Source organism: Pituophis catenifer, unplaced genomic scaffold, assembly GCF_029215685.1.
Source record: "Pituophis catenifer annectens isolate HBS135680 unplaced genomic scaffold, rPitCat1.0.hap2 SCAF_6, whole genome shotgun sequence".
Lineage (NCBI taxonomy): Eukaryota > Metazoa > Chordata > Lepidosauria > Squamata > Colubridae > Pituophis > Pituophis catenifer.
Genome location: NW_027256886.1, coordinates 30924768 through 30940270, shown reverse-complemented (window position 1 = coordinate 30940270; position 15503 = coordinate 30924768). Strand labels below are relative to the sequence as shown.

At 32.7% G+C, this 15503-nt stretch overlaps 2 protein-coding genes across 2 annotated transcripts in view; one reads left to right on the top strand and one right to left on the bottom strand.

The window, feature by feature from the left end:
- SGPP2 (sphingosine-1-phosphate phosphatase 2) overlaps positions 1 to 792 on the top strand; it is a 35469-nt gene extending 34677 nt beyond the window's left edge. The window contains exon 5 of the mRNA XM_070946050.1: positions 250 to 792. Coding sequence (XP_070802151.1) covers positions 250 to 792 — 543 coding nt within the window. The remainder of the gene's footprint in view (positions 1 to 249) is intronic.
- Positions 793 to 3038: 2246 nt separating this feature from the next.
- The window catches only part of FARSB (phenylalanyl-tRNA synthetase subunit beta), a 34648-nt gene continuing 22183 nt past the window's right edge, over positions 3039 to 15503 (bottom strand). Inside the window, exons 16-17 of the mRNA XM_070945222.1 lie at positions 14285 to 14437; positions 3039 to 3536 (exon numbers count right to left, since the gene is read on the bottom strand). Of these exons, the coding sequence (XP_070801323.1) occupies positions 3385 to 3536; positions 14285 to 14437 (305 nt within the window). The 3' untranslated portion in view covers positions 3039 to 3384. The remainder of the gene's footprint in view (positions 3537 to 14284; positions 14438 to 15503) is intronic.

Sequence of the window (15503 nt, the reverse complement as noted above, 5' to 3'; positions counted from 1 at the left end):
CATGAAGAGTATAAAAGTGATGAAGATTCCTCAGTTAAATTTTGCTTCAGTGAAGTAGTAGAAGTTGAAGGACATACATCATACCAAGCTTTTGTATTTGTTATGTTACTCATTGACATTTATTCTTAAGGTATTTCTTATGTCTACTAGACCTGTCATGTTCTAAACCTGTTTTTCAATTCAAGTTAGGGATTGTATTCTGAGACAAATGGCAACTTGTGTCTCTAATATCTTTATGTGTTTTTCCAGGACGTCATTGTCGGCAGTCTAATTTCCTTATTTTTGACTGCTATTACCTGTCCTACCTGGGATATCGTGGACCATTTGATGCTCACCAGCGCTTTCTGTCCAGCATTCTGCATCATTGTGCCCCTCTTCTTGTGCTACAATTATCCCAAACTAGATTATTACAGTCCAACTAGAGCAGATACTACCACTATTCTAGGAGCTTCGGCAGGAGCAATTATCGGGTTTTGGGCAAATAATCATTATGGTTCAAATGCTGCATCTACAGATGTCACTTACAGTGTTTCTTCTATCAATCGTGAAATTATCTTGCTAGTGCTTGCAAAATTTATAGTGGGGATTGGTGTTTTAATGATGACACGGCAGATTGCCAAAACTATTGTTCGTAAATCATTATGTTCTTGGCACAAGGTTTCTAACAGTGATGTTGTAGCTATGCAGCAAATAAAAATTGAAGTGCCCTATAAATTTATAACCTATTCTTCTATTGGTCTAAGTGCTACAATGTTTGTGCCACTACTATATACATTTTTCGGTTTAAATTAAATGCTATGCATTTGTTTTGTTTTTAATTGTCCAGATTATGGACTGCAGATTAAAAAGATTTGCAGTAGTTGGGGGGCTGGGGTGATGGGAGAATGGAATGTGCCTTTTGCATAAACTCTTAGGATTGCTAATACTGGAGACTAAAGATAGGATTTAGTTATTCTAGTATTCAGTGTGAGAGAGATGGTCACAGACCAAAAAATAATAATAATCAGGAATGACATTTAATTCTATGTATATTGCTGAGAATTATCAGCTTTGTAAGTTGAGGGAAACCAAATATAGTACAATATCAGTCTTCAACAGTTTGTAAACATATGTGATTGGGAATAAATGCATGCTATGATCTTCCTCGGAATGGAGATGCTGCACTATTCCTCTAGGGTTTAAATGACCGTCACAGTCCCCAACCTAACCTTTTATCTTACATACCATAAGAATACAGGTTGGAATTTTCATTTTTCTCTTTGTATTTTGAATAAGGAGTCTGAAAGATATTGATTGTATGATGACATAATATTCTTATATCAAAATACTGTAGACATTTCTCAGGAATGTAGCACTGACAGCATAAAGGAAGCAGCTTATGTATTCTAATGGTAATACAAGAGAAAGGTGCTGAGTTGCTTCTAAGTCTTTTTCCTGCTCATTCACATTCTAAACGTTACAAATGAGCATGGATGGATGAGGCGATTGGCTATATGAAAGAACATGTGGAGATTGGAATAGTTGATTAGTACTACTGGTTAAGTATTCTTTGTATTCACATTATAGCGGGAGCAGAAGACAGTAAAACCTTCATATCATAGATTTTAATTGAACAGATTTTAGATATAAAATGTTTTTGTTTGGACTTCACCTCTATTCACTTACATCACTAATGTGATATAATTACACAAATGAGGTAAACTATATAAATTGGAATTTAACAGACATCTGATATGCTAAATCTTGGTTTTACTGTAATGCAATGCATTATTGAATTAAGTAGGACAATTCTATTTAAAATAAATTTCTAAATGTATGTTGTCTTCCCAAAAGCTTTGGGTTTGTTTACATAACTGTTTTTATGAAGAGCACATAGTTTTTGCTGTTCAACAAGACTGCATGTATATGTTCTTATTTATAAAGTATACAATTTCTATTTTTGTATCATTTTACCGTAATATGCTAAATACATAATCTGAAAAAATACCATCAATTGCTATATTCAAATTATGTGTTTCTATATTTTTTTAAATTAAAACATACGTCATATATGTATCTGTAGTGTACTATATAAGTTATTTCAAAGTATAAATGTCAAATGCTCTTAACAAGGAAGCACAAACAAATACAGTATTTTCTGGTTATTTTTAGTTCATGTAGACACTGAATTAAAATGTTAAATAAGACTGCTTGCAAACATATAAAACTAGATATGGACGCTAGGTAAAGGGCTCGTGATTAACATTTAAAGCAGGCATACAAATCCTATAGCCTTGCCTCCATTAATTTGATCACTCCATCCAAGTGGTCTATGTGTTAAAGGCAGTGGTGGAATTCAATTTTTTTTTTACTACCGGTTCTGTAGGCGTTGCTTGGTGGGCATGGTGTGGCTTGGTGGGCATGGCAGGGAAAGGATACTGCAAAATCCCCATTCCCACCCCACTCTAGAGGTGGCATTTGTCGGCTCTCCAAACTACTCAAAATTTCTGCTACCAGTTCTCCAGAATCTGTCAGAACCTGCTGAATAGCACCCTTGGTTAAAGGTATTTATTGGTAATTTATTTAACAAATGAGATTTTCAGCATAAATCACTAGTGTCCAAAATTTTGCTTCAATTCCCTGTAATCTCATCATCACCACAACTAATCCAAAATGGGGGTTCACCTAAGATCATTAGTTGTTTTTTTTTTTTTCATCAAAAGGCTTATTTACTCAATATGAAAATCTGCAAAGAAACACCATGTCTAGAAGACAAAAATATCTTTAGGCATTTGCAACTACATACAAATGACAAAGCTTCCTTATTCTATTTCTAGTATAGGAAAAAGCAGAATCAATGTATAATTTAGTCTTAACATACAGCTGCTTACAATTGTATGTTCTACAACTAAGGGTAACTGAGTAGGCAAATTTATTTTGATCCCCTTTTTTTAATAGAATAAAAATTTATGGTGTAGCTACCATGGGGGAAAAAACAAGTTTGTTTCAGCTTACAAGAAACATGTATGTTTATAATCAGGAAAAAATTAACCTCTCAATTTAGTTCACATTTGTTTTTATAAATTATCACTCTATTTGGTGTAGCTGCAATAAGTTAACAGTCTACATTTCAATCACTAAACTATCTGAGGAAACAAAGAAGCATTTAGCCAATACATATTTATGATACTTTGCCTTGTTTTTTAAAAAGATTGATGTCCTTAACTGTTAAAAAAGAGGCTTTCACTGGTTACCAAAACTTTTCTTATTACAGTAATAATATATTAAATCCTAATAAAGCCTAATGTAACATTGGTCTAATACTTTGACGTACAGAGAACTGCTAGGCAGTAGCAAGACAAAATAAAATAGAGAATGAAGTTGGACCAAAGGACGATGTTCTTCTTACTGGAAAGGCTCAATTGTGATTTCTAGAGCAGAACAGGGCATAGTGAGCTCAAATTTGGTGACAACATCAGGATGAAGAACTCCCAAGTTCCCAATGCTCTGTCCTTTGGCAAAGATCTCAGCACAACGACCAGGGAAGAAAGCAGAGTCTGAAAGCAAATAAAGGGACAATAGAGTTAGTATTTCTAGGAACAAACAGAAATCAGAGATAAACTCTCCATAGCACCTAAGATTCAATTGAAATGGTTGCAAATCAACAAAAATGGCTTCCCATTTTAGAGTGTTAACACAATCGAGAAAAAAAAAAGCATTTGAAAAGTCAAGCCTTTTTTCAGAAGTATATATTTTACATTTATAAAAAGTTGGGAAAAGTTTTGCTAGGAAACTTTAAAATTCAAATCTACATTTTCAACATAAGGTGTCCAAGTGGTTAATTAAAAAATTAAAACTTTGAATTACTAGGTAAAATTAGGCTACAGATTCAAATAATTACAACTGAAGTACCTGTTTTATAACCCTGCTTGCATTTCCCCCCCCCAGTAATCTCAATAGAATTTCATAATTTAATGCTAATATAAAATTTTAAAGTAATAAATACTATTCTGAGAAAATGTCCACGGTATTCTATTTCAAAAATTATCTTTCTGTTTGTATCTCTCTATCTCACATTGGATTTGTAAATAAACTTATTACTAGGCACATATTGCCACATCTGAGATTTTTCAGTTGTATTACATTGTAAAGTTATGCACAAGGCAAAGGTGGGGAGGACAATAAAATAATCCTGAAAAGTTCATTAGAAGAAGTAGTTCTAAAATCATTAATATTAAATATAGCTAATTAATGCAAGTGCTCTAAGAAGCATTAAAAAAAAAAGAATCCGCTACTGTATTAGAAAACATTTCCATAAATTATCTCAAGCTAATCTCAGTGTCTTCAGTTGTCTTGAAAATGTGTACCTGTGAAAACAGGATGATGTGAGAAGCTGAATTACAGCAACACCACTTTATTTAGATTTATGGATTCTGCCACAAGAAAAAACAATACAGAACTGAAAGAAATAATGTCAATATATAGTATCATAATGGTCACTATTAAATCACTTGTTCGCTTGCAAACATGCCCACGGACAGAGTTGGAAAAATATTACTTTAAAAGTACTTATACTGGGCCATGCAGGCCAGAGGAATCTCTTTTCATACCCTAGCTACGATTATTTAAAAGTTAGATTGCAGTATCCTCTTAGGTCTCTACCACTCTACAAAGAACAATTAAAATTTACAAATTACAAAACAATTAGTTTTGTATGAACTAAACTACCATGAAAGGCTAATTTCTCAGCAAAAGTACTATTCTGTTCACAACAGAAGATGTATGCTAATAGACTGACCTAAAAATTAATATGAAAATAGGAATTAATCAAAATAGGTACGCAGAGTGTTATTTCTCACAGGTAACAATCTTCTAATTTATTAATTTATCATTTTTTAGGAGATTTACAACAAGTAAAAAATGCATGATACCCAGAATGCATTGGCATATTATAGTTGCCACTTCTGTAGTAGGATAGCAATATGCTTGAGTTGCTTTAAGGACCAATAATATGCATAAAATTTCTGTTAAAATTATATGAAGTAAAATTCCCACTGCTTTAAAGAATGTTCCTTAATGAAACTAGATTTTATTAATCCTGAAAGATGTCATTTTCAAATGCAAAGATAAGAATAGCTTATGGGAAAGAAAAACTTCAGCCCAATGGCATCTTAACTAGGTCATAGCAGACATCTGACCATACATGTTTTCAATATATTAATTGGAATTTAATCCTGTGTGAATGCATATTAGATTCAAGTCCAATTTTGTAGTTAGGGTCAGCAAACATGTCAGTTCCTGTTATAAGAAAGTTCCCCATGAACTAGTGTACATAAATTGTTATCTTCCACAGTAATAAAAAACATGCAAAAAAGCTTCCTATGAATTAGTACACATAAAATGTTATTTTCCATGGTAAAAAAATTAGCAAACTATATCAAGCCTTTTCCTGCTAACTACTGTTTTTTTTTTGTTTGTTTTTTGGTTCACAGGGGTTCTGTCCTAATAGTCAAATCTGGGGGCCTAAGGCTGAGAATCACCAAACTACAGAGTAAGATGTATTGGCAAGCATATCTAATAGATCAAAATTGTATTATATGATGCAGAAAAAGATGGAATCATATAAAAACACACATGTTAAACCTCTACTTTAAAGCCCATAAAATTAAGAATTTATTACATGCTTTTAAACTCAAATGCCTCAAGGAATCCAAAAGGAGACTGAATTTGAAAGTATATGAGTGCTGTAAAAGATAATTAAGAAAGATAAAGCATGAACTCCAAAGTCTTTAGATAAACATACTTGCCTTCTGAAAATGGCAGCTCTAAAACTTTTTAAACCCTATAACATCCAAATAAACTAAAATCAATGATCCATAGTAAGAAAAAGATTTCTGAAATGCTTTGAGGTTCAAAGAATTCTGTTATTAAACTTATGTCCCTAAGAACTGATAATTGTCTTTGTGTTCTAACGCCAAGACTGCTTTGATTATTCAGGGCATCTTCTTTGGTCACTAATCCAATGGAAAACCTGGTCTTTAGCCTATTTTCTGGTTAATTGACCTTCAAAGAGCTTGTTGAATTCTCAGTGTGCTTTATTGTCAAATAGTCTATACATAGCTTCTTTTCTCTATCAATCTCCTTTCCATATTTGGAGTGAAAAGATTAACGAAATGATATAGGATCAGAGTTAGCATCAGCTTTAAAGACTATACTGATTCAACTCATAGCTTGAAAACAATAAGTAAACAAAAATTAGATGTTGGGCTTCAATAATTAAGAGGAAGGAACTATGCTATCCAGCATGATTATTAAAGGCTCAGTCCAAATATTCCAAGAGTTAATATTTATTATCTTAACATGAAATGGAAAAAAATTAGTTGATCAGAAACATGATGCATTCGTAAATCACATCAAGACTGATTTCATCAGGCCTGAAAAAAATTAATATCTTTTCTAGGCAGTATAAAGAATTATTTTTCTGAGTTTATGGAAGGTTATCTATTCTCCTCTATTCCCTAACATCTGTAACACACATCCCATATGAAAGGATAAGAAGAAAAAGAAGTTTACTGTTTACAAAACAAACGCGAACAAGTAAACTGATCTGTGTAAGGAAACTACTGGAAGAGAAACAGTTAACAGCCACTAAAGTTCTTAATACATGTAAACTAATCCCCTAATTCAACAAGTGCCTCTCATCCCTTTTTTGAAGATCAAAAAGAAAACTTTCTTTTACTGTATATTTGGAATCAGTGGGAACAGGTGTGGATTCTGGATAGGCATGCAGATGAAAAGGTATAATTACCTAGTCCACTTCAGAATCAGGGGGTCTGAATTCCCATTAAGAGGAAACATTTCGCTTTCATAACTTTTGTAATGAAGTATGTTATTAATAAAATAAAGCTTAATACACATTAGTGTTTACATCAGCTGGCTAATACCTTTCTACAGCAGGATATAATTTTCCAGTGGTAATTTCATGCAAAATGTAAAGCAGATCGAACAACAGTTACAAATATTGTAAAATATAACAGAAACAGACCAGAAACTAAACTTGGAGTCTGGTTTTCCAGACTATTTCTTTTCATTTATTTCTATTTCATATTTCTAAACTGCCCATCTCCCTCAAAGAGTGATCTTCCAATATGACGCTCTATCATCTGCCGATAGTGCCCTTTTTCATTCTAGGTTATACAATCAGGGCAAGAACTAATTTAGCTTCCATCTGCGGCAGCTCCTTGAGCCCCAGCAGTTCTTGCTAGCATGGCTAATTGTATATAATACTGAGCCACAACTTCTATACTGTATCCTTGCTTTATGCAAAAGAATATAGACAGAAATCTAAATTTTAAAATGACAATATAAATATTTATAGGTCAAAGTTTTTAACTACTATGAAATCAGTTACAAGGAGTGCGGTGGCTCACATGGTTAGGACACTGGGTTGGCAGTTAGCAAGCCCACAACTGAGACCCGAGTACTGCTGTATGGTGGAGTGAGCTCCTCCCGTCGTTCATTTCAGGTCCTTGACGGGAACATGAAAGGAGCACCAGGCAACGATGATGTCACCAAATATTCCTTTCACCCTGGAAGCACCTTAAACGGTGTCATTGACAAAAATGGGGTGTGTGTGTGGGGGGGGAATCAGTTACTGATCTTAGACTCTGTATGCAATTGTTTGGATTTAAAGCAACAAAAAGGTGGTTTGAGAGAGGGGGTGCTTGCAAAGGTGCTCATCTGATAGGCACCCAATCTGAAGAAAATATATGTCTGAGATGAGGCACCATCAACAACCCCACCTAACCCCAAGCTTTCTACTGTACCCTGTTAGCATCTCTTTACCTCAAATATTTCCCTCCTCAGGGATCACACTGCCCCCTTACGGGCTTAGGAAAATGCAAAATTGTAATTAAGTGCCAAGAAGGAGAGAGCATGCATACCTACAAACCTTCTGGAGCAGCACCTCTTCTGCCTTGAATCTGACATACTACACATCCATAAATTGTAAACTATTCAACGTGGGTTATGGATGGCAGAAGACTTGATAAAGGATATATTTTATGATAAAATACCTATATGATAGACAACTCTCTGTTATCTACCCTGTTTCCCCTAAAATAAGACATCCCCTGATAATAAGCCCAATCGGGCTTTTGAGTGTGTGCGCTAAAATAAGCTCCCCCCCAAAAAATAAGCCCTCCCTGAAAATATTTAAACACATGCGCAGCTGGTCTTCGCCATTTCCTCTGGTTAGGATTAGGGAGACAGAGCTGGAAATCAGGTAAGACGGCAAGAGGAGCCCCGCCTTGCTCCACACGTCCCAAAATAATAAGACATTCCCGAAAATAAGACCAAGCACTTATTCCGGGGTTCAAAAAAAAAAAAATAAGACAGGGTCTTATTTTCAGGGAAACACAGTATATATCATAATGTGTTAGTTTCTAAAAAATGGAATTGGAACCAATTCAGAGTCGCTTTTTTTAAAAAATAGGATATGTTCACATTCCTTTATTCCTTTATAAGAGTTTATATGATGAATAATCCATTTCACTCTGCAAATCAAAACTTTATGTAATCCACATATGGAGGAGGTAAAGAACAGAAAGTATCTCTAATTCTATAAATAATTCTCCAGAATTTTTGGAGGTCAGATTTTCTGTTCTTATAAAAAAGCTCATTTCTCAACATGGAAAAAGAAAAAAAAGAGAGGAAGGAAGGAAGATATTTTAAGCACTGTAGTCTGCCAATTCTCGCGGTAGTCTAAGCTCTTACTGTATTGAGTTCTATGAACACAGAAACCCCAGGTAGTCAACTTACTCATGGTTGGCAGTTTTCCTGCTATTTAACGATAATCTGGTAAATTAGGAAGTGACATGATAAGTATCACTTTAAAAAATATGTAAATCAATATTTCTTCACCTAAAAGATGGCTGGTATTTTTATTTGGTCTAAAGACCACATAGAATGAGAAACATTAGCTCTGGAAATAGGTCCTTTACCCTTATTGTTTGAAAGTTAGTTAATGGAACTAGCAACTAACAGAATGAACTAAAGTTTTAAAATAGCCAAAAATATTGACTACCAACTAGTAGCTTTATTTGGACTTTATTTATTTTTTATTTTTTTATTTTTTTTATTTTTATTTTTTTCAATTATTATTATTATTATTATTTTATTTTATTTTTATTTATTTATTTGGACTTTATTTTTTTTTATTTTTTTCAATTATTATTAATATTTTATTTTATTTTATTTTTATTTATTTATTTGGACTTTATTTGGGCTAAATTATAACCATCATTAGTGTCTTTTATCTGGTTTTCTAGAATTCTAAGAGTTGGAGGCATAATAATTATAATTTAATGTTGTTTTTATTGTTGGAAAAACAGAGGGAATTATGAACAAGCAAATATGCTCTCACAATCAAATACATCTCAATGTAACCTGTATAAGGAAAAAGTCTGAAACAATTGTGGAATTTTTCCAAAAGATTCAACATTATGCTACTGTAAAGGTCTGTATGAAGTAATTATGAAACAGTAGCTATACCAAGATTTCCAGTGACATAAAGGCCAAAAGAGAAGTTTCACAGATACTGTTTCAGATTTCCAGTGATTGCTTGTCACTTGAGAGTAACAAAAGGAGGATATTTTTTTAAAGTTATCATTAATTCTCACACTTTTACTTGTACTTTTACTTCAAATGGGAGGTAAAATTTTTGATGCAATGTAATGTTGAACATGTTTTATTTTTTATGAAATATTTTGAATTATCTTTAATGAGAGAATTAAATAAAACACTGGGTATTAAATAAATCCAGGAAGAAACATACTTGAACCTTTTCGTACTTGCACCTTTTCATACAAAGCTTAGCATGCTAATATTTTTTTAACAAATCTTTATTGTATCCTTTCCATGGATTAATAATATATTTCCACCCCAACTTTTTTCCAAGATATGACTCAATACTGGCACATTTAAGATTTCTAGGTGGTTTTCTATTTTGGTACTAATCAGACCAGCATAGAAATATTTATAATAATCAGATTTGATGCACTAAGCATGCATCTCCAGCAGGGGTAAAATCTACTTACCTTCCTTACCGGTTCGGAAGTGCACGCGTCACAGGCACGCACAGATCTTCTGCGCATGCACAAAAAACACATTACTTCCTGGTTACAACCAGGAAGTAATGACACCTGGCCGGGTGGGCAGAGCTATGCTCCGTCGTTGGTACGTTGATACTGGATCGCCGAACCACCGGCCAAGATCGCTACAGGATTGGCCGATCCGCTCCGATCCGGGAGCATTTCACCCCTGTTCTCCAGTAACTAGTTAATACTAATTACATGGACCTAATCAGTATCATATCCTAAATAGATTTCTATTTATATTAGGAGAGAAAATAGGAGTCAATGGGAAGGTAACTCTCCCAACATTATATTTAAACTCTTAACTTAATAATTCTGGATCATAGCTTGTAATTATTCCTGTGACTCAAGTTACTTTGTCTGAAGTAAGAATGAAAATTCAGCAATTCATTCCTTAAGCTTTAAAAAATATTAGATGTTATTCTGCAATTGAGTTTTAAAAAATATGAACTTATTTAGGTTGTACAAAGCCTGACCAAAACAGTCTGCAGCACATCTGTAACACAAAAACCATTACTTACTGTAGATTAGAGTGTGACAAATCAAATACAAGTGTTTCAAATTTTGGTTTCTTTCTTCCCTCGTTTTTATAACTACAGCATGATTTTTTTAAAAAAAAATAGTTCCACATTTGACATACTTTAATAATTTTTCTTTTCCAAATATTTCAAAAGGAAAATGGCAGAATGCAACTATTGTCAGCAACTAGTCATGTCAACAATCCCAGGATTTGCAATCTAAAATTAAGCATGGACCTGCCAATTTAAAATCTACCATTTCCTGGAAATATATCATAGTTCTATTTAAAGGAATATTAACACCATAATATATTTAAGTCCTAACAGATCTGACAAAAGCAGCTTGGGAGGGCTGTTGTAAAGATAACAATAATTCAAAAAGCCAAGCCTGGGTTGAATCTTCATTATCTTAAATCAATTGACCAAACTGATGATTTATTAGACTGAGAAATCACTCAGGTAAGAATGGCTGCTCCTGGGTATACTTTTCATTACCTTTATCAAGAACTCAGAGGAAATCCATCAGTCACTCTGACCAGTGGGCTGTCCCAAATGACATTGAAAATCTCATTACATTACCGTAAAATGTATCTTGCAGCCTTGAGAGCTGTTTTTCATTCATGATAATACACACACTAGACTTTAGATTAATAGAGGCCAGAAAGAGCAAAGCAGCAGCAACAGCATTTTAAGCCATTTCTCCCCAAAGAAAACAAACTTAATGTTTGAAACAGGTATTTTCATCTCAATTAATTTACAAGTAGATAAAAAAAAAAATCCTGCAAAACGGTTGTTTACATGGGGTGACTAGATGACCTCCAAGATCCCTTCCAACTCTGTTACTGTTAAGCACTTACTGCAAAGTTAATCAGAAAATATAATAATACCTTCCTGGATATATCTAAAGGAATTCAAGAATATTATTTTTTATTAAATCAATTTAATCATATTTTCCTTTAAAAAACCTAGAATAATGTAACAAATACAACTTAGAATATATCTTTAAGTAGGAGGAGAAACATTTTTTTTCTTTTTGTTTCACTTCCTGTGATAAGAATTGCTTTTGAAATCAACTCTCATTTAGTTCATACCAGCGTGGAATATTTACTTTTTCAAATTTAAGGTTAATAAACAAGGAAATGTGAAATGGGATTCATGATTTGTAACTCTATTTTTAAACTCAAACAGGTTCTGATCATTCTTATATGAATTGAAAAGTTAATTCACTGGTAAAATGTCACATATAAATCCAAAGGCAGAAAAGTATGTAAATAATATTTATTTATTTATTTATTTATTTATTTATTTATTTATTTATTTATTTATTTATTTTGTATACCGTCCTTCTGCCAGGCATGTAAATAATATGCCTAAGACATACTATGCTGAAAATTTGTAAACAGTTTCTATTGTTTTTACTATCTGTAAACTATTCACGGTCAATATTAACACATCTCTATATTTAAATATGTCTTTTAAAATAAACATTTTATAAAAAACTGTGGGGCAGACAACATTGATATTTTCTGCACTGAAGCATGAAAAAATCTATTTCACAGAAAACATTTTAAATCAGTAGTTAATGCTTTCCTGCTCCCATAAAAGTAAATAATGTTGAATTAATATTTTATTATCTTGGAAGAAGAAATACAGTGGTAAATGAAAGAAATAGATTAGAATCATAAGTCTTTGCACACAAAAAATAAATGAAAGTATCAATGAATAGGGTGATACAGACCACTGGATATACAACTATTGCACTAGAGTCTTTGGGTGATGGCACATATACTTTTAATTCTTTACAGCTATATTGCAAACTTGAAAACTATTTTAAACTTAGTCTAGTAAAATTGAAAAAGTGGCCCTATGACTGTTAATTTCCCTTTGACCAATTTAACAACATATAATAGCATCTCCGATTATTGACCTATCTAATTTTGTAGCAAATCTCTGAGATTTCATGCTCCAATGAAGCAAAACCTCTTTCACTAGAAGCAACAAAATATATTTTCCCTTTGAGCTAGAGTCCTTCTAAAGAAAATTCAGAGCAGAAACAATCTGCTGAACTTTGTACTTTTTCTCAGGAGCACAGAAGCTTGCACATTTGTCTGACAAGATCTCTTATCCCAGCAGATAAGAAGCATAAATTTACTTAATTTCAGGAATAGAATTGCATCATGTGTTCCTTCAAATTGTTTTCTGGGTCTAGATTCTAGAACACAGAAGTCACATTTCCATATCTGCTAGAAGAGAACATACAGTATCACTCGAAAGAGATAGGATTGAAAATCTATACAAGCAAGTAATTCATACTTTCAAGGAAAAAAAAGTAGCCTGCTATAATATCTCTATATTCTATTCTATTCTATTCCATATCTGGGTGGAATAGGAAAATTGCACCAAATTTAAAGATGACACATAGGCTTCGGATATTCAGAACACAAGGAGAATCTGTAAGATGGTTAAGAATTTGTAAATATTTAACTGCTCAGAACTAGATCCAAATTTAGAAAGTCATGCTTTAGTAATGACTAACTGATTTCAATAGGACTAAAATATGATTACTGCTCATTGGCACTTGTGTTTCTATAAGGAAAGCTTTATTGGAGAAATGTATTTACCTCATTGCCCTAGATATTTGTACAAGCGATGTTCTACCTTGAATTATGCCTGATTATCAGGGCTATAAAATTTTAATTTAATTTTAATTTTAAGGAGATCAACATTTCACCTATATTTTTAAGCATCTGCTATTGTTCTGAAGAAACTGCTATACTTTAAAGACAAAACAGTTTATGAACATGAGATTAACATTATTAATATTTAGATATTAGTGAAACCAATGGCAAGCCATGATTAAACTATATGGAGTCTGAATGAAAGTATAAAAGTAATTTTGTTTCTCTATCTAATTATGGGAAGTAAATTATATAGATCTTAAGAAGATAATTGTCCATTCAAGATGGACAATATTTCATGGCTTCTTAAACTAAAGTCTGTAATCTGATGTAATACACAATCTGCCTGAATTACAGAATTGTTCACAAATACATTATTATGCACATTTAAAGCATAATCATGCATTTGCCAAACTTATATAACTTTTGTTGAAAATAATGGTCATAGATAAAGCATATCCTTGATTAAAGCAAAACTCTGTCCTTTTTTAAATAAAACCAATAGCTATCTGAAAGTTAAGATCCACGGCACATTCATTCCTCATATTGTATGTTCAGAGCAGAAGAGAACTATCTTCTATAAATATCTAACATTAAATGAGAAAAGCAGGGATCAACACTTTTAAAATAAAATACAAGAAAGCTATATTTCAGCATGGTTATTCATTGAAACAATAAAACTGCATATTGGCTTGCAAAAACTTAAAAGACCTTACTAAAATGCCCCCCCTTTCTACAGAACACCACTATATTACATTCTGTCATGTCTTCAGGCTGAAGATTTTATGAGAATAAAGAAACCAGTTACAGTATTTGTGAAGACAGTGAAACTTAAGCAATTAACAACCCTAAGCCACAGAACAATGGATTCGAATTTTAAGCCATTAAGAGATGGACATTTTATTTAATACAGATGTACAAGAACATCCAAATGCATTTTCAAATATTGGCTTACCTTCAGCTGCTTTAATATAATATCCATTCTCTTTACTTGGAGGGATTTCCAGGAGCTGCATGATTCTATCCAGTAACCCATGAATAATCTCAAACCCAGGGTTTCTGTTATAATAGATAGCACAAAGATGCCTATGGTTTTTTGCACCTACATCTAAAGATGGAAAAAGAAACAAAAGAAAAAATCAACAACTTTGTAAAAACTGCACTTTAAAGACCATATTTGTTTCAATCCTATCAGGTATCAGTGTTTAACAAAACCATGGGTAGAAAAATTCATAGCTTTGATGGGCGACTATTTGGCTTATCTTTCCTGATAGCTAACTACCAATAAATATGCCCAGCTGCCTTATCATCTTTCTCAGCATGATACATCCGTACATGTATGTCCAGCAGTTAGCCATCAATGAGTTGCTTGAGGGTTGAATGGTGAGTAAAGAAGAATATGCAACATATACATTTTTTCAGAAACTAACCTTAAAGCAACATAAACTTGTAACTGATTGGTATTAATTCAGAGGATCACAAGATTAATACCCCCCCCCCCCTTAACAGCCAGGTTTTAACAAAGTCATCTTGCTGACATACTAATTTTTAAAAGCTGTATGTATTATCCTAATACACCAAACCAGAGTTAAACATACGGGGAAAAGTTGCAGTTTTAGTCTCAGAGACCTTCTGTTTGCCTGGATTTCCCATGCCGTGCAAGAAGAGATGGGAGGGGAAAGCTTGTTATAACTTATTCTTCTTTATACACATTGCAATAAATCAGAGATAAACAACCTGAAGTCCCGGGGCTTCTGTAGTTCTCAAACATTCAAAGACTTCCAAAATTTATCATTAAATTGTAATTTTATTTTGAGTGAAAATTTAGAATGAATTTACTAATATTAATTGTATTTATTAGAACTAAATGTAATCATATTCAATTCTATCATATAATTTTTTTTAGGTTTGTGCTTCCACAAGTTTTTGGCAACTTAATATACTACTAAAAAGCCAAATATGGTTGTGGGCAAATAAACATTTTATATCACTATGATAAACTATGGTCCCATATGGTTTATATGTTGAATGCCTTTTAACTGGAAAATATGGTCAAAAAATGAAATCAGAAATAAAAATAGCAATATGAAATTCATTTACTACAGACCATATAAAAAAATTGTTGCCAAACCCAGGCAAAATTTTCTTAGATATACTTAGTGGGTTTTGTTTTT